Source organism: Podarcis filfolensis, assembly GCF_964270895.1.
Source record: "Podarcis filfolensis genome assembly, chromosome: 14".
Classification (NCBI taxonomy): domain Eukaryota; kingdom Metazoa; phylum Chordata; class Lepidosauria; order Squamata; family Lacertidae; genus Podarcis; species Podarcis filfolensis.
Window position 1 is genome coordinate 52,765,350 of NC_139616.1, and position 23,353 is coordinate 52,788,702.

A 23,353-nucleotide genomic window follows, 5' to 3' on the forward strand; every position below is an offset into this window, starting at 1 on the left:
CAATCTAGCCTAGCAGAAGAGCTAGAGGAGGTGCAGAGCAGGGCTGGTGGGGGGAACATGGAAAGCATGACTTGGGATGAAACCTGAGGCATGAAGAGAAGCACCTTCACGGCCACATGCCCCCCCCATCCTGGCATTTTCTCCCCAGGAATGATTATTATTGGTTACATTTCTATCCTGCCCTTCCTTGGTAATACCAAAATAACAAGCAAAAACAATACCCCCCTGACCCAACCCTTACTCTCATTCTGGGGGGAAGATGGGATGGCACCTTTCTTTCAGGTGGCATTTGTTCAGTGCACAGGTGGCAGCTGAGCTATGACATTGGAAAGAGGTAGAGAATATGATTAGCCTCCATAAACCTCTCTGCAATGCTTTATTCAGGTCAGCCCAGGCTTCCTTCTGAAGCCAGCTAGGATTCCACATCCTTGGGACTCAGCATGCCAGCCCTCTTCAGGCGTTCGCTCCTCACACAAGTGGAGTGATCTGACAGGGGGAGATGTTGACTGTCACCTCTCCATCAGGACCATCCCTGTCTCCCTCCGGGTGTTGAGCTCTGAATGCAGGGTCCTAAAACTGTTCTGAAAAAGGATAAATGTAGAGGACACTCCCTGCTACAGGTATCCAGCCCTCAACATGTGGAGGAAAGCTGGAACATCTGACTGCTCCATGCTCACTTTCCTCAGCACGTAATCCTAATCATGCGACAGTCGAATGACGGATAATATGCTCTTGCTAATCTTCCTTTCTTGTTTTGGTGCAGATGCTGCCAGTTTCTGTGTGCAATGACAACTGCTATCCTGGGTACAGCAGGAAAAAGAAGGAGGGAGAGAAATTCTGCAGCTATGATTGTGTTCCATGTCCAGAAGGGACCATCTCTAACCAGAAGGGTAGGAGCACTGCTTTTTTTCTAGAAAAATAGGTGACGGTACTCAACATGAAGCTGTTGCAATATGTGCCACACTTTTTAACAATAGCCAAAAGAAGTGCCAACACTGCGTACCCCCTGAAAAAGAAAGTACTGGGTAGGAGGCAATATGTACAGAGAAATAATGATGTATATTTAATATGACTTGTTTGCTATTTCCTCCTTTGAAAATAGTGTATTCCTTTAAATATATTTTGCAATACATATTTTAAAGAGCATCAAACAAGTAACATTCTTTTCTCCAATAGTTTCAAAAAGAGAGCACTGTGACCTTATGTCAGTTACTGTCTCTCAGTCTAAACACCTTAAATGGGTTTTGAGGATCAAAAAAGGGAAATAATATATGCAGAATAAAATTTAACACTATATATATATTACTTTAAAGAAATAAAACGAAGGTATCTTTAGAAGCACACACAACAGCAATGTCATTTGTCAAATGACTGAGCATTTCCAAAAGGCCAACAGACTTCCAAGGCTAAGGAGCATTGGAGTCCTCAAGGCACAAACAGATTTGTGTGGCTAGAGGAGCCTATTCCTACTCTTGGTATTTCTAGATCTAGATGGGTGTGTTGCATCCAGACTAAGTTGGTTGTGCTTGGTTCCCAATGAGAACAATGGAAATTACTTTAATTCATCTGTAGATTTTCACTTTAATTTCAGCTCCACCTATCTTTATCTTTATTAAAAAGTAGAGACATCACCTTGCCAACAAAGGTCCGTATAGTAAAAGCTATGGTTTTCCCAGTAGTGATGTATGGAAGTGAGAGCTGGACCATAAAAAAGGCTGATCGCCGAAGAATTGATGCTTTTGAATTATGGTGCTGGAGGAGACTCTTGAGAGTCCCATGGACTGCAAGAAGATCAAACATATCCATTCTTAAGGAAATCAGCCCTGAGTGCTCACTGGAAGGACAGATCGTGAAGCTGAGGCTCCAATACTTTGGCCACCTCATGAGAAGAGAAGACTCCCTGGAAAAGACCCTGATGTTGGGAAAGATGGAGGGCACAAGGAGAAGGGGACGACAGAGGATGAGATGGTTGGATGGAGTTCTTGAAGCTACCAGCATGAGTTTGATCAAACTGCGGGAGGCAGTGGAGGACAGAAGTGCCTGGCGTGCTCTGGTCCATGGGGTCACGAAGAGTCGGACACGACTAAACGACTAAACAACAACAAATCTTTATTGCACCATTTGTCCTGTCTTCTTTCTTTAATGAAATTCAAGAAAACGTACATGGGGCTGTCATGTGGTCCATGCCTTAGGAATAAAATGTACCAGAACTGCAAAGAACACATTTAACAAATTATACTTGGCAATCAAAAATAATTTGTGAGTGTTTACCCCAATAAATCATAGGAAAATCCTGGAAGAGAGATTATGATGCTAGTTCCCACCTTCCATGGCCATGGGTCTGGGGTGTGTAGGTCTTCTTTGAAGTCCATTAAATATTTTTACCATTTCCTTCAGTCTCCCTGGTTGCTCTCAGTTCCTTATTTGAAAAGATCTTTTGTCATGACATCTCCTCCTGGCTTTAATTGAAGTTTGAATACTAAGTGCTTGAAAATGTTGAAAATGTTAACAGGCTGTATGCTAAAAACAAGTTCTTCCTTTTACCTTAAGAAATGTATTTCAGCTCTGGTTTCTTCGGAAGTAAAAATATTTGAGTCAAAATGAACAGCTGTCAGGTGAATCATGGGGTATCTCAAACAAAGCTCAGCTGAGGGTATCATGGGTATTCAGAAAGCATGGGCATGTGGGAAGGGTTGTAGAATAAAGGAAAGTACATCTAAAAACCCCAGTAACCAGAAAAATAAATAAGTGCAACAAAAGCTCTGCACATCTCCAGAAATTTCAGCAAACTTTCCTTTCCCCATGGAATACAGTTTAATTTATGGAAACTTTCAACAACAGGAACAGGAACAGCCACAACAAAATAATAATAATAATAATAATAATAATAATAATAATAATAATAACAACAACAACAACAACAACAACAACAACAACAACAACAACAACAATAATAATAATAATAATAATAAAGTATTGGAATAGGATAACAGCCTAGTGTATTCATGGTTTTCAATGAGAGCAGAATTTACTATCTCACGGAAAAACAATCTAGTAGACCAGTTCAACATCATCCAAACATTCTCACTGAAATCACAAGTGTCCTATGTTGTTCAGTTGGTCAAAGATGGCTGCTCCTCTTCCCAGAGGCAGGCCTTGTGTACTCCCTGTGAACAACAGGGGGTATGGCAAAGCCACCCGCATCACTGGGAGTCCCGGCTGCATCACGCCTCCCCGGCCGACCAATCCAGTTGACAGGGGGGCATGGCTTACCCTATTTGAACCACCACATGGCCAGGGAACTCCCTCTCCTTACCTCCTCCTTCATCGGATCTCCCACCCCCCTGCCCTATTTTCATATGTTCACAATTTGGCCTTGCTATGTACCATGGTTGGTCGCCTGTTGAGGGTGCCAGATAGGAATTTTTCCACTTGGCAAATTGGCACCTGCCATGTGGTTTTTGCCTGCCTCGTAGCAATTGTCACAACTTTGTAAGGTTTGGCAGTTAGGCATTGGTAAAACCTGGTTTTTGGAGGGGAGGTTGTGGCCTTCACCTGTTCCTCCTCTTTAAGGGTATTCCATTAAAGGGATCCTGGGGTGTGGATCTTATCCGAAGCCCTCAACTAGGGCTAGGGCCATGCCACGACCCCAACGGGAACCCTGGGGCAGCTCGTAGCTGATGTACATCAACAGGGCTCCCCCTTGTGGTGGTTGACCCTTAGGAGACTGACTACCTGCATGGTGGGCAGGAGTCAGATATAGTCAGTTCAGTTCCAATGCCTTCCAATACTGCTCACATCTGTAACCAATAAAGTTGTGGCCTTAATTATCCCATCAACCCAAAATATTGGTGTCCGTGTGTTTTATTATACAAGAAATGGAGGAGGGATTGGGGCAGTGACATGCAACTGCATGAACACAAAAAGCACTTTCATTTCTTTTTAAAATAAGATTTTATCAAAGCTTTTTCACAATACAATAATACAAAAGAAGCCACTCTACATAAAAACGGAGAGCTAGAGATAGAATGCCGAGTCCTCCCTCCAAAGCTGCTCTTGACTCTGGTCCCACTCAGGAAGTGGGGGACCTTCTAGCTCTCACCTGGGAGCTTTCATTTTCCCAGTCCCAGAGCAAAGGAAACCCACAGAAAGGAAAAGAAAGGGGGAAAGGAGATGAAGGAGAAGAATTTCACTGCCTGCCATAACTGATTCTTTCAGGAGATGTACATAGGTCATCATCTTGACATTTTAAATTGTTCCTCCACCCTCCAGATATGGATGCCTGTGTCAAGTGCGCAGAAGAAAACTACCCAAACCAGGACCAAACAGGGTGTATTCCAAGGGGGCTGAGCTACCTCTCCTACCAAGAAAAGTTAGGGCTCAGCTTAGCTGTCTCCGCTCTGGCTTTCTCCCTGATCACCACCTTTGTGCTGGCGACTTTTGTGAAGCACAAGGACACTCCCATTGTCAAAGCCAACAACCGCAGCCTCACCTACCTCCTCCTCATCTCCCTCCTTCTCTGCTTCCTCTGCTCCTTGCTCTTCATTGGTCAGCCTGGAAAAGGGACCTGCCTCTTCCGACAAATGACTTTCAGCATCGTCTTCTCAGTGGCCCTTTCCAGTATTCTGGCCAAAACCATCACTGTGGTTCTAGCATTCATGGCAACCAAGCCAGGATCCAGAATGAGGAGATGGGTGGGGAAGGGGCTGGCCAATTGTGTGGTCTTTTCCTGCTCTTTCCTTCAAGCTGGCATTTGCACCCTTTGGCTAAGTGCTTCCCCTCCATTCCCAGAAACAGACATGCAGTCACTGAAGAGTGAGATCATCCTGGAATGCAATGAAGGTTCAGCTGCCATGTTTTATTGTGCTTTGGGTTATATGGGTTTTCTGGCCCTTGTGAGTTTCCTTGTGGCTTTCCTGGCCAGAAAGTTACCTGACAGTTTTAACGAGGCCAAATTTATCACGTTTAGCATGTTGGTTTTCTGCAGTGTTTGGCTGACCTTTGTTCCAACCTACCTGAGCACCAAAGGGAAATACATGGTAGCCGTGGAGGTCTTCTCCATCTTGTCCTCCAGTGCTGGGTTACTGGGTTGCATCTTTTCCCCTAAATACTACATCATTGTGCTGAGGTCTGACCTGAACAACAAGGAAAGCCTAATAAGGGGAAGAAAATAGTGTGTGTGTGTGTGTGTGTGTGTGTCCATATCTTAGAGCTTGAGTTGTCCTGGGATATCATTCACTCTAACCTCTGATCTTGATCTTTGAATAAATTTGTGTCTCATTAGTTTCCTCTGTGTTGGTTTCTTATTCTTGACCACCTCCAGACTGGGGAACTCTATTTTCTGGATCATGATCATGATCATGATCTGGATGTAGATGCAGGGCAGGGAAATCAGGTTTGGGTTAGTTTGGACCCTATAGAGTCTGATCCAGATTTATAAATCCGGGCCAGAAACTGTGCATAATTGCCGAAAACATAGATTGATCAAAAAATATTTGAGGGGTCCAGGCCCCCTCAGGACGATGGGCACTGCCATTCAAATGCTGTGAGTGCGCCACTTCTTGTGACCAATTATGTGGGGTGGGGCTTACCTGCCCCCCTATTTTATTCAAGTTGGCACCCCTGGAATTTAGGGTGTGATGCAGGCAACAAATTTAGTAATAACAACAACCTCTCTCTAGGACAAAAGCGGCCTTCAACTTCCTCATCAAGTGCCACTGACTACATATATCTCAAAGAAGAAAATAATTGTTGTAGAGTTCAAAAGAGAAAAGGAAGGAAAACTTTTGCCATTCATTATGCAACTTCAAATGTCATCAGCACACAAGGGAAATTATAATAACACCTATCTATGCCAAAATTGCTAGTTTAGATATTCTTGTGCATTATGCAAACAAATGTCATAAACCATCAGAATTGGAAAAATTATGGGCTCCATGGGAGGCACTGATGACACCCTGGGTGTCTGCAGCCACCACCTGGGTGCCCATTGCTTTAAGCCCAGACTTTTGACAGTGTGTGTGTGTGTGTACAGCTCACCTGGGAACTTTATGGAGAAGGCTAGGTAAAGATGATGATTGTGGTGGTGTATGCCAAATGTGTGTGAGCCATGTGTGATAATTTATTTCCAGTCAGGGACAAAGAAGTCTTCCTAGCTAAGTGCAATCAACTGCATTTCATTCAAGGAAGAAAAAAATAGTTGTAGAGTTCAGATAGAAAAAACCCTACTTCTTCAATTGCTCATGATGCAATTTCAAGGAACATCAACACTCAGGGGAAATTATCATCACACCTCTCATTGTCAAAATTACTGGTTTCCATCCTCTTACACAATGTATGTCATTGGCAAGACCATCAGACAGAATCAGAACAAGAAAGAAAGATATAAAACCCTTGTGTTGATGACCAGTGGATCTGGACACAGGTAGGGCTCTGTCATTCACCTGCATCATCATTTTCCCTGTGCAGGTTAGGGTCTGCTTCCCACCAGATGATTCTGCCATGATTTTAACCCCCAAAATATACTCTGTTCTTCATCATTTTTTACATACCTGGCACTCAGCAGGTTTTTTGGGGGGAGGGGGAGTGAAGGGAGAAATAGAACACCCTCTTCAGGAACACTGATGATCACAGAGCCATTACTAAATACAAAACCAGGCTATAGTTCATGCAGTCCCTAAAATGCCATGCTCTGGTGTAAATCAGTGTAGCACCACCATTTGGCACCATTCAAGGGAGTTTGTAGCAAAACAGATAAGAAGATTGAGGCAAAACATGACAGTCTATGTTGGGAGGCAAAGTTTTTTCCATAGGATTGTGTTGGTTATGGTGTTTCTGCTGTTACTGCTTTGTCATACTGTGTGCAAGACACATTCTATTAACTGCAGCATCTTTGATGATCCTCTTCCTATTCCTCATAATTTTTACCAGCCGGGCGACCTGGTCATTGGGGGAATTGTTTCTCAGGTCTTTTTCCTCTACAATAACCTCTCTTTTACAGAACAGCCTTCACAGATAATGATTGATGAACCCATGTAAGGCATTATTTCATTTATTTTATTCTTCTCCTATAAAATGTTCAGGCCATAGTAATGGAGCACACATTATAAAGCAACACTGTGCTTCAGTAAGAATTAATTTATTGTCTGTTATGGGCACTTAGAAAAGGATGCTGTGATTATTAACAGCCAGCATGGGTTTCTCAAAACTAAGACCTTCCAGGTGAATCTTATTTACTTTTTAAATTAACATTATAAGCTTGGTGGATCAGCAGGAATGCTGTGGATGTAGCATATTTTGACTTCAATAAGGCTTTTGACAAGTGAAATGTGGGCTAGACAACATTAGGTAGATTCCTAGCTGGTTGCTTACCATTCCCAAAGAGTGCTCAATGATGGTTCCTCATCCTTCTGGAAAAAAGTGACCAGTGTGATGTTGCAGGGTGGTGTCCTGGGCCCAGTGTTGCTTAACATCTTTATGAATGACTTGGGTGAAGGAATAGAGGGGATGCTAATCAAATTTGCAGATGACACCAAACTAGGGGGGTAGCTAGTATGTCAGCAGAAAGAATTGCTACTGAAGGTTACATTAACAGATTGCAGAACTGTACCAAAACTAACAAAATGATTTTCAGTAAGAACAAATGTAAGGTTCCACACTTAGGCAGGAATAAACAGCAACACAAATATAGGATGGGGGACACCTGGTTTGACTGAAGGGGTCTGCTCTGTCCCGCAGGTCCAAATACAGACCAGGGAGAAACATTGACTGATTCTCTGAAGGAGCCACTTGCAGGGATTGCAAAGAAAAATGCACAAAATTCCAGAGCAATCGGTTCTAGTGCTTTATTACAGAGATATATCAGAAAACTTATATACAGCAATACATTGTAGGATTCCATGCTGCTACAGCTCAGGATGGACACGGAAGGGGCAAGCAGCCTGGCTTTGTCCATCAGCATGATATGGCCTGGGATACAGGAGTCATCCTAATCCAATGCACACCCACCCACCCCAAGCTGTATCCATTGCTCCACTTGTTGAAATTAATAAACCTAATTAATCATGGCTGTTGTTCTGAAAGCATTTAATCTGAGTATGTTAATGTTTGATATAACCCTAACACACATTTTCCCATATACCATGGACTGATCATTGGTGTTGGATGTAAGAGAATGACAAAAACAATTTCAGGGAGGAATCTTTGAGCATGAGAATGATCCCAATTTATTTAGACCATTTTGTTCTTAATGGGAAAAATGTCTACTTCAATTGTCAATTTTTTTTATGTCATTATCTTTTAGGGTTTAAGGTAAACCTGTCTTGAAAACACTCAGCTGAACAATGACAATAAGTACAATACATTTTGTTGTTGCTCTTGGTACAAATATTGCTTTTTTATTAAGGAGTTGTAATCCTCTCCTAGTTCAGTGCCTAAGAACTACCAGCACATCCTGGCCTTAACATTTGCTGTCAAAGAGATCAATGAAAATCCTGCAATCTTGTCAAATATCTCTCTGGGTTTCCACATCCTGGACAGCTACTATACTGCACGAATGACTTATAAGGCCACACTCAGTCTGCTTTCCACACAACAGATGTTTGTCCCCAACTACAGATGTCACAACCAGAACATCTTGATAACTCTCATTGGAGGATGCATTTCTGAGATCTCTGCCAATGTGGCCATCGTTTCAGCAAGCAAGAAAACTCCACAGGTAAGCTGTGTGCATGATGTACAGTGGTACCTCGGGTTAAGAACTGAATTCATTCTGGAAGTCCGTTCTTAACCTGAAACTGTTCTTAACCTGAAGCACCACTTTAGCTAATGGGGCCTCCCGCTGCCGCCGCGCAAGTTCTGTTCTTATCCTGAAGCAAAGTACTTAACCCGAGGTATTATTTCTGGGTTAGCAGAGTCTGTAACCTGAAGCATCTGTAACCCGAGGTACCACTGTATAAATTTTTCACACTTTAGGCATAACTTCTTGATTTTAGAAGTGCTTTTGACCAAGTTCCTCCTGCTATGTTGATATGCAAATTGGATAAATGCAGGCTTAATGGTGGGTTGGGAAATTTTAAATTTCTAGCATCAAACACAGTGTCGGGCTACATGAGTTGCCGAGCCCATTGCAATTCCGTAATTCCAAAATAAAATATCTTAATCAGCAAAATTATTACCATTTTCATTTCAGCTCACTTATGGGTCATTTTTACCATCACATGATGATAGAACACATTTCCCTTTTTTGTACCATATGGTCCCAAATGAAGCCAAACAATACATGGGAGCTGTGCAGTTATTTCAGCATTTCAAATGGACATGGGTTGGGCTCTTTGCTGTGGATAATGACAAAGGGGACCAGTTTTTGCAGACCATGGTGCCAATGCTTGATGAAAATGGTATCTGTTATGCCTTCACCATAAGAATACCAAAATGGAATTATGTGGATGAGCTGATACGTTTGCTTGTACAACACTGGGAAACCTACGTAACTATCATCCAGAGAAATGCCAACGTGTTATTTGTTTATGGAGAGCCTCCATCCTTTCAAGTATTGAGAGTATTACTCTTTCTAGCACCCTTTATGGCACTGCCTCCTCTGGGGAAAGTGTGGGTTGTTACATCCCACTGGGATTTTGAATCACTGTCTGTTCAGAAGATTTGGGAAATGCAGACTTTCCATGGTTCCATATCCTTCACAGTTCACTCAAATCAGCCATTAGGATTCCAAGAGTTCATTCAAAAGATCAGACCTTCCTGGAACAAAAGGGACGGTTTTATTCAGGACTTCTGGGAACAGGCATTCAGCTGTTCATTAAAAATGTCCAAGGAGGTAGAAAAAAAGGAGGAGAAAACCTGCACTGGGGAGGAGAAGCTGGAGAACATTCCTGGAATCTTATTTGAAATGGAAATGACAGGCCACAGCTACAGTGTTTACAATGCGGTCCATATTGTGGCCCATGCTTTGCATGCCATATATGAATCCCGTTCCAAGCATAGAAAAATGGCAGAAGGCAGGAGATTGAAATTTCAGAATGTGCAGCCATGGCAGGTAATTACAATTTCTTTATATATATTAAAAAATCATTCATTTAAAAGTATGGCAGGTTTCCATGCAGAGGTGAAAATGATATCTAAGATTCTATAAAACAATTCCATACCAAAAAAATCTTTTTGTGGTGCTGTTCTTTTCAAATTTGCTTAGGTAAGTAATAACCACATAATGATATAGTGGGTTTTAAAAATTATTCAGAATCAGAAACAATCAGAATCAAAGACAAATGTAGTGAAATCACAGCTTTAAAAAGGGATGTTATCATGTCTACTTTTCCCTTCTCTTTGAATCCAGATCCATCACTTTCTAAGGCATATTGTATTCAATAACAGCGTTGGAGACACTGTGTGCTTCAATGACAATAGAGAATTAGTTACAGTCTTTGATGTTACAAACTGGAAAATGTTCCCTAATGGGTCGGTGGTCAGAGTCAAAATTGGAAGACTGGAACCTCGGGCTCCTCCAGGCAAACAGTTAACCATTTATGATGGCCAAATTGTCTGGCATCAAAGATTTAATCAGGTGAGATATCATTGTAGATCCTTAATTCTTCTTTAAAACAAAGCATAAGAATATCTGTCTCCAGAGTAACATCATTTGGAGTATCTTGAGTCAAAACCTCGTCATATAAGCAAATTTTAATGCAATTTAAATATCTTATTGCACCCTAGCCTTGATTCTGCTAAAATGCCACAGTCTCTCCTGTTATTTCATGAAGTGAATTCTGAAAAATAAAGGGGGTTAATTTCTCCCAGGTGTGTCCTTTTTGGTGCTTGCTGCAACAACAACAAAGACTTGTGTGTCTTGGGTGGGGTTAGGGGCTTGCTATGGCCAAAGAAATCATCACTGATCAGTCCATTCTGATCCTTTTCTGACAAGTCTCTCATAAAATATCTTAAAGTGATTTCACCATAAAAACATCACAATAAAAATCATCACACAGTTCCCTGCATACAGTGCTATTTTCCTAGAAAAAGAGGTGCCAGAACTCACTAGGAACACCTCCCTTGTTCTCTTACAATGGCAATGTTGCCCACATGAGAGGTGCCGGAACTGAGTTGCATTTAGTTCCTGCTGATAAAAGCCCTGCCTGCATAAAAACAATGATAATAACATTCTTGGATGTGTCAAGATCCAGCCTTACTCTCTTATTGCTAATCTCTCTTTTATTATTTCATGCAGGTGTTGCCTCTTTCTGTGTGCAATGACAACTGCTATCCTGGTTACAGCAGGAAAAAGAAGGAGGGAGAGAAGTTCTGCTGCTATGATTGTGCTCCATGTCCAGAAGGCATGATTTCTGACAAAAAGGGTAGGGAGCATGATGTTAAAGATATAAACTTAATATGCATAGGATGCAATGCTTGTATGCACTGAAGTTTAAAACATATGTAAAGGTTTGCAAGTGAATGTGGCAATAAGAGGCTGTTTGAGTGTTTAAGGCTAATGGGACTTTCAAATGGTCAGGTTCCTAGAACTATCAAGATACGGACTTCTGTAGCTTCAGCAAGATGACTGTTCTTTTTATTTATTTTATTTAACAACAAAAAAATGAACTGTTTAAACCAGGCCTGAACCAAGACTGGAATGTTTGCAGCCACCTTATGTGCATGCAGATCAAGGTTCTTCAAAACAAATCAAATGGAAACAGTCAGAATTATAATAATATTCATTGCATTGCATTTAAGGAAACTATTTAAACAGAAAGCATAAACCATGATTTAATCAGGAATTTCCTGGTGTACAGAGAATCAATCAGTCACTTCAGTCCACCAGCTCAAGTTAAAAACATCAAGTTTTTAAAGAGTATTTTTTTAAGACACTCTTTCATTGGCTGCTACAACAGATTCCATTTGATGGATGTTTGTCAATATCTTGAAGTATTAAAATTGTTTTTTCTCTTTTTCAGATGTGGATGTTTGTGCCAATTGTCCTGATGACAAGTATGCAAACAAGGGCCAAACTCAGTGCATTCCCAGGGTTCCAAGTTTCCTCTCTTACAAAGAAACTTTAGGATTCGTTTTAGCTATCTTTGCCATTTCTTTCTCTTTAATCACTCTTTTAGTACTTGGAACTTTTGTGAAGCACAAGGACACTCCCATCATCAAAGCCAACAACCGGAGCCTCACCTACGTCCTCCTCATCTCCCTCCTTCTCTGCTTCCTCTGCTCCTTGCTCTTCATTGGTCAGCCCAGAAAGGTGGTCTGCCTTCTCCGACAAGCAGCCTTTGGCATCATTTTCTCGGTGGCCCTTTCCAGCATTTTGGCCAAAACCATCACTGTGGTTCTAGCATTCATGGCAACGGAACCAGGATCCAGGGTGAGAAGATGGGTAGGGAAAGGGCCGGCCAATGCTCTTGTCCTTTCCTGCACCTCCATTCAAACCGGAATTTGTGCTCTGTGGTTAAGCACTTCCCCTCCATTCCCAGATAGGGACACACACTCATTGAAAGGGAAAATCATCCTGGAATGTAATGAGGGATCAGTTACCATGTTTTACTGTGTCTTGGGCTATATGAGCTGGCTAGCCTTTGTCAGCTTCTTTGTGGCTTTTCTAGCCAGGAGGTTGCCAGATAGTTTCAATGAAGCCAAGTTCATCACCTTCAGCATGTTGGCATTTTGCAGTGTTTGGTTATCATTTCTCCCAACTTACCTAAGCACTAAAGGGAAATACATGGTGGCTGTGGAGATCTTCTCCATCTTATCATCCGGTGCTGGATTACTGGGTTGCATCTTTTCTCCGAAATGCTACATCATTCTGCTGAGGCCTGAGCTGAACGACAGGGAGCAGATCATAAGAAAAGCAAAATGAAAGAGTATGCACATCTCTTCATTATGCATCTAGACAAATGCTGATGATAGAGATCTCGAGAGAATTTGGCTATGCGTATTTGCTTAGGGAAACCCCTGTCAGCATGGTTCTTGACTCAGTCAATGTGCCACAAATACCCCCATTCCTACTTATATTTTGTTGTTTTCCAGAGAGCTTGGAATATGACCCAAAGCTGATTCTTCTATTCAGGGTTTTTCTCATCCCCATATAGCTCAATTCATGTTGGGAATAAATTAGGAGTGAAAGGCATCTCAAATCCTGATGGCAGCGTCAGAGGCCAGGCCTGCATTCTGTTACTCAGGCTTTCTCATCTCAAACCAACCATGCATCCTGCCATAAAAGTATAAAATCTTAGGACATAAAGACATAAATCCTCAGTTTCACGAACATCAATTATATGCAGTAAAACCACAGTCACAGTGAAGTCATTAATTACTCATATTCTGAATTGTCAGTTGAAGTCAATTAGGTATTCGCTGAAGAATGGATGCTTTTGAATTATGGTGCTGGAGGAGACTCTTGAGAGTCCCATGGACTGCAAGAAGATCAAACGTATCCATTCTTAAGGAAATCAGCCCTGAGTGCTCACTGGAAGGACAGATCGTGAAGCTGAGGCTCCAATACTTTGGCCACCTCATGAGAAGAGAAGACTCCCTGGAAAAGACCCTGATGTTGGGAAAGATGGAGGGCACAAGGAGAAGGGGACGACAGAGGATGAGATGGTTGGATGGAGTTCTTGAAGCTACCAGCATGAGTTTGATCAAACTGCGGGAGGCAGTGGAGGACAGAAGTGCCTGGCATGCTCTGGTCCATGGGGTCACGAAGAGTCGGACACGACTAAACGACTAAACAACAACAAATCTTTATTGCACCATTTGTCCTGTCTTCTTTCTTTAATGAAATTCAAGAAAACGTACATGGGGCTGTCATGTGGTCCATGCCTTAGGAATAAAATGTACCAGAACTGCAAAGAACACATTTAACAAATTATACTTGGCAATCAAAAATAATTTGTGAGTGTTTACCCCAATAAATCATAGGAAAATCCTGGAAGAGAGATTATGATGCTAGTTCCCACCTTCCATGGCCATGGGTCTGGGGTGTGTAGGTCTTCTTTGAAGTCCATTAAATATTTTTACCATTTCCTTCAGTCTCCCTGGTTGCTCTCAGTTCCTTATTTGAAAAGATCTTTTGTCATGACATCTCCTCCTGGCTTTAATTGAAGTTTGAATACTAAGTGCTTGAAAATGTTGAAAATGTTAACAGGCTGTATGCTAAAAACAAGTGCTCTGGTCCATGGGGTCACGAAGAGTCGGACACGACTAAACAACAACAACAGATATTTTTGCCAATTCAGTGGAAATCAGCCCGGATGCCATTTCGCTGCCCAATTCCTGGATGAGTTTGGGTGGGAAAACCCGGATGTATGGCAGCCCTAAGTAGTAGACAAAGCTTCGGTACATAGTGCAGGGTTCTATATAAGTCACGTGACCTGGAAGTGTCTGCGGACAGCGCTGGCTCCCGGCCTATAGAGCGAGATGAGCGCACAACCCTAGAGTCTGTCAAGACTGGCCCGTACGGGCAGGGGTACCTTTACCTTTACTTTTTATGCTTTCCTGGACAAAATGGAGATTTAGAATCAAGGTATTTGGGCATCCTCAAAAGAAAAGCACACACCCAAAAATAAATGTTAGAAAGGGACAAGATTAGATGTGGATGAACAAAACATTTTTGTTATTAAACAAAATCAAGACTCCTTGTGCTCCCCTCTGCTCTCCTTCCCCTTTCTCCCCACCCAGGGGAGCCCTGCCCTCCGCCTGCCCCTCAAAGTCAGTGCGTCTTGCGGGGTTGGCCTGGGCAGCGACAGCCTCTCCTTCCCACCTGCTCCCCAGCAGCTGCTATGTGCTGCCCAAGGGAGGAGGCCAGCTGCGGCAGCCATGGAGAGGCAAGAGGCGGCTTCCTAGCCACCTCCACTGTTGCCACCACTCAGGACAAGCCCTGGCTTATCCTTCGAGTTGGTGCTGGCAGAACTGGCTTGGGAAATAGGGACAATCCAGGATCAAATCAGAAGCCATGATGGCTTTTGGAATTATGGAACTGTCCCTGGAAAATCAGGAGACTTGGAGGGTATACTATTCCTCTTTTAACCTTCTTGCCAGATACTGCCCTTTCTTTGCTTTCAAGGGTGATGGGAACTGATGTGCTAATGGAGCTTGGATTCACGTCATGTGAACCCCAGAAACAATTCCAGTGCTCAGGTGAAACGAGACTGTTTGAAGAAGCAGGAAATAGGTGGGAAAAAGTTTGGGTGTGCAGTCACTAAACAGGAAAATTATTATGAAGTACTGTAGGTTCAGCTGCTTAATTTACTGCATATTGGGCAACGAGGCCTTTCTCTTCATCATCATCTTCATCATCATCTTTCCTAGCCAGGAAGTTATCCTGCTGTTTCAATGAAGTCAAATTTATTACAATAGCAGCACAGGGTTTTGATTTTGTTTCCTTTCTGGAAACAGTTATTCTTTGCTCCAACCTACTTGAGCACCATTGGATAAAGTTGCTAATTATAAAATGTATAGGATAAATCTAGTGTTAACTGGCCCTTCATTTGAAACCTACAATCCCCAGAGTTACTCATAGAGATTGATTGCTCTGGCAGAGGAATAGGGATCCCCTAACAATTCTGTTATGATTTGTGGGTGAACATAATTTCACTTCTTGGCAGAGCCAAATGCGGCCCTACAGCTGGAGACTGGCCTCCTCTCCGTCGAAACCCAGACCTGGCTAAGAACATTCAACTATTGGCTTCGCTTAAACTTAAACCCATCTGGACTACTACCTCTAGTAGCACGAGATGCTCATAGAAGTCGGTGGTCCAAAGTAGTGCATCAAAAACATGTGGCCTCCAAGCACAGCATCTCCTGAAAATGGGTCTACCAAAGGCAAAAACCGTTACTGACCAGCGCATGAAGGATATTGAGCAACAGAATAATCTGGCCTATATTAAGAAATTTAGTGCTTGGTACGCTTATCTGCCCCCCTCCCACTTTGATTTTCAGGCACCTTATTTGTCTACCTTAACCATTCCAAAACTTAGACGGGCCTTTACACTGGCCAGACTAAATATGTTACCATCAGCTGTTCTTGAAGGTAGATATCAAAAAATTTCATTCGAGAACCGGCTCTGCCCCTGTGGAGCTGGTTACGTGGAGACTGTGTCACACGTTCTCTTGTCCTGCTCCCTGTATAAAGATCTCAGGGACGAGACCATCACGCCGCTACTATCTGCCATCCCGGGCCGCTCTTGTGAAGCCAAGTTGTTCTCACTCCTAGCCGTCCAGAGCAGCTCGACAACAGAGAAGGTTGCCAGGTTTGTCGAGAGAGCAATGAGACTGAGAGCTGCTGTCTGAATGACATCAGTGTCGTCGCCTAGGATCTTATTATTATTATTATCATTACCTCTGCCAAGTTTTAAGTACTGAGATTATTTTATGATAACTATTTCCGTAATGTATTTTTGTTTCTGTCTGTCCTTCGATGCAATGGCCTGTTGGCTATGCAAATAAAGTCTATTCTATTCTATTCTTCTTGGCAGAGCTAACCTGGACTTACTGGGATATATCCTCTAGCTATTTTATTATCCCTCAGAATTGTAGGAATTACATGTGTGTGTTGACTCTTAACAGTTTTTTCATGTGTGAGGCAAATTCAGAAGTCAAAAACACACTAGGAAAATCACAACCCCTATCATTATGAAAATTACTGGTTTTTATTCTCTTATACAGTGTAAACCTAGAGCCTGTTAGTGCCATGAAGTATCAGCATATGATTAAAAATATATAAAATCTTCATGATGTTGAGAACCCTATTTAGACATATACACTGTAGGCATTCTTTTGTGTGAATTTTTCTTTATAGAGTTAATTTTGCCACAATCTTTATCTAAATAATGACTATCTCTCATTCTCAATCTTTCTACTCTGCAGTTAATCTTCTGCACCAAAGATTCTTAATGTGAAAACTTAGAGCTTGCTGAATAGTGATTATTAACACACACATGGACACAGCCATGCCCTTTTGTGCCTGATGTGCTTTTGGATAGGTGTTAGAGATCTCACAAGGTTGTGTTTTCCCCCTCTTTTCAGACAGAGAAAGAGTTAATACCTTGAAATATACTCGGAGTCGAGAGTGGATTTCATGCTCTTTATTCAGCTCATAGTAGTGAGGAATGAAAGTTCCCCCAAAATATCTGCTTTATATACATTAGTTACACAATGGGCCGCACGTGATTGGCTAACTCTGGGATTCTCCTTTAGGCCAATCAGGTTGCGGATTCACTTCCATTTGGAGCTGGATTGGGTGGCTCCTGCTGCATTGTTCTAGGACCAATCAGACTGCTGCATTCTGGATCCTATTGTTCTAGGACCAATCAGACAGCTGCATTCTGAATCCGATTGTTCTAGGACCAATCAGACTGCTGCCTTTTGGATCCTATTTAACTCAGTACATAACATACCTGTAGCTCAACAGCTTTGTGTGAAGATATTAAGAATAGAATATATATAATGCTCCCTCACCCTTTGAGATAAATCAAAAACAAGGAAATGTGCTGGTCAGAGCCACTTAGCAACACCGTTAAATGAGTGTAGTAACTCAGGGTTAGGGTTAGGGTTAGAACAGCCGATCTGGGAAGAATGCTTGATGCCTCTTGGGGTCCCATCTGGGAAGAAAAAACAGAAGAAAATACAGCCTTTGTCTGTTCTTTCTATCTATGGTATATACACACACACATATACACACATACATACAAACATATATATAAATATACGTGTGTGTGTTTATGTTTATATACACACACACATACAGTGTATATATATATATATATATATACACACACACATACATATACAGTACACACACACACACATATACAATACACACATACACATATAAATACACACATGTACATACACATATAAACACACACATATATATATATACAGTACACACACACACACACAGTACACACACACACATATACACACAGTACAAACACACACATATGTACACACACACACACACACACATATATACACAGTACACACACACACACATATATACACAGTACACACACACACACATATATATATATACACACAATACAAACACACACACATATACAGTACACACACACACACACACACACACACATATATATACACACACACAGCACACACAGCACACACACACATATACACACAGTACACACACACACAGTACACACACACACATATATACACATAGTACAAACACACACACACACCTATATAAACAGTACATACGCACACACACACACATATACACACATAAATATATGTGTGTCTTTATGTTTATATATATACACACATATATACAGTACACACACAGACATACACACACACATATATACAGTACATACACGCACACACATATATATATACACACACACATACACACACACATATATTATGCAGTACATACACGCGCGCGCACACACACACATATATATATATATATATACACACACACATACACACAGATATATATACAGTACATACACGCACACACACACACACACACATATATATATACAACACACACACACATACACACATATATTATGCAGTACATACACGCGCGCACACACATACATATATATATATATACACACACACACACGCACACACATATATATACAGTACGTGCGCGCGCACACACACACATATATATATTTATATATACAGTACATATATATATACACACATACACACATATATATAGCACTTCCAATAGCACTTCACACAATGCTCCCTGTTCAGAGGGAAAAGCAGCAATATACCAGAGGATCGTCTTGTCCAGATACTCATTCTTCAAGATGCAAACTTCACAGATACGAACTTCAACGACAGAGTTACTTCGATTGTGGCGAAATGACTTCCTACCAATAATAATAATAATAATAATAATAAATTTTATTTATATCCTACCCTCCCCAGCCGAAGCCGGGCTCAGGGCGGCTAAGAACAAGAAAATAATACAACATTCTAAAATCATTTCATTATACAATAAAATAAATAAAAATAAAATCGAAATCGAAATAAAAGATTCTGCATCTAAGCAATCTCAAGTCTACACCCAGCTAAGAATGCGTTTCCCCTCCTGACTTTGAGAACTTAATAATACAAGTTTCTTTTCACTATTTGGCACATTTGAGACTTTAATAGGCCTGTGGAGAGGCAAAGAGACTTATATTATAGCTTATATCTTATATTATAGCTTATATCTCTTATAACTTATATCTTATTATAGCTTATATCTCAGCTTATAAGCACCAATGGTTCCAAACTCTCTGCAGGAAACAGAGTCTGTTGTCAACACAGAGAGGGAATTTGTCTGTTGCATCGACAGTGAGAGCGGTAGATCCCTGCCAGATCGCAGTCCCTTGGGAGTTGGACGTCCCTGTATTGAAATTAAAATCTGGTTCTAGCCACAGTTGAGGCTACCAACCAAAATAGAGATTATTGGGAGCCAATATGCAGTTTTGAATTTGGAAAAACAAGATTTTGAGCTGTCAGGAGTGTCAACTTGCATCCAACCTTGGGGAGGGGTGCAGCGAAGTTCGGAAATTTCAATCTCTTCACTTTGGTCAAGTGAAGAAAAGCACTGTGGGAAGAGGAAGGGCCAAGGGTTTGATGGGAAACGTGTCCTTGTTACTTTAAGCTGGAGACTAGCTGTCTCTGGGAGGGTGAATGCTTATCTCAGGCATCTGCAGGAAGGAAAAACCTCTAGTTGATTAATAGTAATTTAACACCTGGTTTTTAAGCAACAAGGGTGATCAAGCCTCCTTCCAGGAGAAAGGGAACTGGTGTGTCTCTGAGAAATGTAGGGAGGGAATCTTTGATCCAAGGTCTTGAGAACAAACAAGCCTCAGCTGTCCCAAGCTGAGATATTGCCCAGCTAGCTGACCATTGGGGAATTGAAAATTAATCCAGAATTTGGATTGGATTTGAGGTCCGATTCCACATGGGGTTTGAGAAAGGAAAGGAGTTTGTGGGCGCGATCCGCCCTTCTGTCAGTTGCCATCATGCTACATTTGTAGCGTGTCTTTGTGATATATTAATAATAATAATAATAATAATAATAACAACAATAATTTATTCTTTCTACCCCACCCATCTGGCTGAGTTTCCCCAGCCACTCTTGGCGGCTTCCCATCAAGTGTTAAAAACAAGACAGCATTAAATAGATTTCTTCATCTTGGGATGAAGATTTCTACTGTCTTTGAGATGCGGGGACCTTTGAACTACTCCAACCTTTGCTATTGTTCTCGTGTTGTAAGTAGGTTTGCTAGCAATACTAGCTAAATATTCTTATTTTCTCTGTCTGAAACGTTGTAAGAGATGGCCTGCTTTTAAGTAGGTTTAATCTTGTTTTTTAAATAAATTTTAAAAAGAGGATTTCCGATTTGTTCTGTGTGCCATTCTGGGGGGAAAGTCTGAATCCAGAGTCTGACCATTTAGCCGCCTATTGAACCTGTTGAATTTTTGCCTGCATTTTCTGGAAGCAACTTGCAGGGTGGGGCAGCCGGTAACTAGGAAGAATAACCTTCTCCCTTGGGTTAATCTTCTGGCTATCCCCGGGTACAAGGGAGTGGTGGCAGCAACTACCCCTTTTGATGTATTTTCCTTCAATAGGAAAATAAACAGCGACCTCGTGTGGCCAATACTGGAATAGACTTCAATAGGAAAATAAACAGTGACTCAGAGGAAGTGGGACTTACAGGAGATCTCTCCAGGCTGTTTCAAGGATGAGCCGGAGAAATGGCCAGAGCAACTGCAATACTCCAGGACGAGTCAAGCCCCAAAACGCATCAGGCCGGGAGAACCAAGGGAGGCAGCGCAAACGCCCATCAGACGCGTTCTAGAGAAAGAGACAGGCTTCAGGGTTAACCAGAAAGTTCATTTGTTTGGCATCCACATTTGATTGAGTATGCGGTTGAGCAGTGTCAGAAACTCAAGATCTGTAAGCCCATTTTCATAGTTTTAGATGCCCCAAACTGATATTATGTGCCCTGGCTCCGATTTACGTTGGAGCAGAGGCAGATGAGACTACAATCTTAGTTTGTTTTTAAAGGGAACAGCTGTAACGTCAGTGGCTTTGCCTGCAGAACACCAGACGCTCAATCCCCGGCTTCTCCAGGCCTGAAACTCTGGCAAACTGCTGCCAGTCAGTGTTGACATTACTAAGCTAGATGGAGTAGTGGGTCCGACTCAATATAAGGCAGCTTCCTAGGTTCCCATTTATGGTTCAGATCTGTGTGAGGCTTGCTGTCCCGTTTAGTGTGGCGAGGGTGGTTCTTTGCACATCTGGAAGACGACTGTGTCACCTCCCATCACCCTCTTGAAGGTGCTTTTTCAGCTCAGGGGAAAGGGCAGGCTGACACAGCATCTGTAGACTGTAGCATCCTGAATTAAGGGAGGGGGAATTCCCCTTGCAGCCAAAGGGTTGTTTGATGCCACCACGAAAGAGCTGATCTTCAGCTTGAAACCAGGACTTGCTCTCTGCCCATGCTGCTCCTCCAGCTGCCAATGCCACCCATGGAACCTGTGTGAATATCAAGCGTGCGTTGTGTCCAGAACCTGGGAGGATTTCTTTCACGCGTGCGCATGTTTTCGTCTTTAAATAAACAGCCCATGCCAGTTTCCAGCTCTTATGGCCATCGAGATTAGCCTGGCCGTCTCAGAGGAAATCTGGGGAGGCTGAGGTGGACTTTCCAGTGGTCCAAGGGTGGTTGTGTCTTCCTGCCCGGCATCTATTTCCTGCCCTCTTTCCCCCATGCACCCTGTTTCAAAGCAACCACGGAGGAGGGAAGGAAGCGGAGCCATGGATCCTCCGCTCGCAACTGCACCAGATTCTTTGAAGCAGGAAAGTGGGAGAGGAGCTGCTTACACGAGTATGGAGCGAAAAATATGGTACCTGGTTAAAGCAATGGTTCATCTGAAGAAATTAAGTTTCCAACCCATTGCTTTGTCACCTTTAGATGGCCTAACAAGAAAAGGAAAAGGAGACAAACCTCACCAACATGGGGGAAGCCAGGAGGTGCCAATCAAATAAATAAAAACACTTTACTGTATTTTTACTGTGCTGTACTGTGCTGGTTAGGGGGGTCGGTGTGATATATCAGGACTGGGGTGGTTTAAAAATGTTCTTAAGTGTTAGATGTTCATTTCTATTTTTCCCCTTTTACCTTCATGACTTTTCTTCCACCTCTTCTCCCTTCGTCCGGTGAAGTTTCCTCCTCCTCCTTTTCAAAGCAGGAATTCAGCAGAGCAGACCTAAGAAATATCAATAATGTCCATTATTTTCCCAAGAAGGTTAAGAGGGGTCCCCGTCCAAGCAGACATCGAATATGTCCAGCCCAGATTGCAGTGGAAGAAAGAATCAAGTGGGAAAGGAGCCAGCATACGATTAACTGGAAGAAATGTGCTTTCCCCCCTGTTTCTTCTTTCTGAAGCCCTTTCCCAAGAATCATATAATGGTGCATCTAGCTGGAAGGGACCCCAAGGGTCATCCAGTCCAACCCGCCGCAAGGCAGGAATCTGCGAAGGAACCACAAGGGGACTGCATTTAATAAAAAGTGGAGGAATTGGGATCTTGAGGAATTAGATGGTTACCAAAGCACCGCTTCAAGCAGTGCTTCATCTGCACAATACACTGTTCAGGTCCAGTTTCCAATACATTAAGGGCGGCCTGAGGGGGAAAGCAATGGAGATCTTCACTTTATTTTATATAAATAATAAATAATTATTTAGTTCTTCTGGAGTTGCGGTAGCCAAGGGGAGCTTCCCCGCCCCAATTCAAATAAATAAAAATACTATACTGTTAATGCTTAGGGGGGAAGAGGCCACGTCCCACTTGGGTGGGTGTGATTTATAATAATAATAATAATAATTTAACAGTTAATGATAATAATTTATTACTCTTTCCCAGCCAGCAACAGAGTATTTAAAAACACGATAAAACATAATATACTACAAACTTTTATAAGTTTTATAAGAATAACCATTATAATAATGATAAGAATTTAAAAATGAAGGATAAACCTCATTTATTCCCCTTCTCCAGCCACTGCCAACAGAATATTAAAAACGCGACAAAACGTACTTGCAAACTTCACCAAGCCTTTTCTAATAATAAAAATAATAAAAATAAAAATAATTTAAAAAGTACTGCTAATAATCCTTTCTTGTAATAAAAACGCGCCAAAACTTCCTTGGCGTCCCGGGCGTGGGAAACAGCTGAGGAGAAGTAGCTGAGAAACAGCTGGGAGGAGAAAAAGCGGGAAACGGCTGGCCCCGCCCACAGCCCGGCCTGGGATTGGCCCAAAGGCCGACCTATCGCCGCCGACATGGCGGCGGTGGCGCGGCTTTT

The 23,353-nt window shown here is 42.1% G+C and overlaps 2 protein-coding genes and 1 long non-coding RNA gene across 3 annotated transcripts; 2 read left to right on the top strand and 1 right to left on the bottom strand.

Annotated features, from left to right (window-relative positions):
* Nucleotides 1–634: 634 nt before the first annotated feature.
* Nucleotides 635–5,288, top strand: LOC310749221 (vomeronasal type-2 receptor 26-like). The gene is made up of 2 exons (XM_083585850.1): nt 635–890; nt 4,273–5,288. Exons 1-2 carry the CDS (start codon nt 764–766, stop codon nt 5,172–5,174), a joined length of 1,029 nt encoding a protein of 342 aa, XP_083441976.1. The 5' UTR covers nt 635–763; the 3' UTR covers nt 5,175–5,288.
* Nucleotides 5,289–8,554: 3,266 nt separating this feature from the next.
* Nucleotides 8,555–12,862, top strand: LOC310748731 (vomeronasal type-2 receptor 26-like; the record flags this gene model as incomplete). The annotated part of the gene is made up of 5 exons (XM_083584578.1): nt 8,555–8,716; nt 9,191–10,051; nt 10,349–10,576; nt 11,237–11,363; nt 11,961–12,862. The coding sequence occupies 5 exons, from the start codon at nt 8,555–8,557 to the stop codon at nt 12,860–12,862; spliced, it is 2,280 nt and encodes a 759-aa protein (XP_083440704.1).
* Nucleotides 12,863–18,676: 5,814 nt separating this feature from the next.
* LOC310748752 lies at nt 18,677–23,323 on the bottom strand. The gene is made up of 4 exons (XR_014541354.1): nt 23,192–23,323; nt 22,170–22,257; nt 20,703–20,842; nt 18,677–18,860 (listed from the first exon to the last, which is right to left on the bottom strand). It is a non-coding gene; the product is annotated as an uncharacterized lncRNA (long non-coding RNA).
* Between the last annotated feature and the right edge of the window lie 30 nt (nt 23,324–23,353).

Bases quoted from the DNA above. Each gene is read 5' to 3' on its own strand.
- LOC310749221 (XM_083585850.1), top strand. From the start codon at position 764: ATGCTGCCAGTTTCTGTGTGCAATGACAACTGCTATCCTGGGTACAGC. The intron at 891-4,272 runs GTAGGAGCACTG...TCCACCCTCCAG, and splicing joins GACCATCTCTAACCAGAAGG to ATATGGATGCCTGTGTCAAG.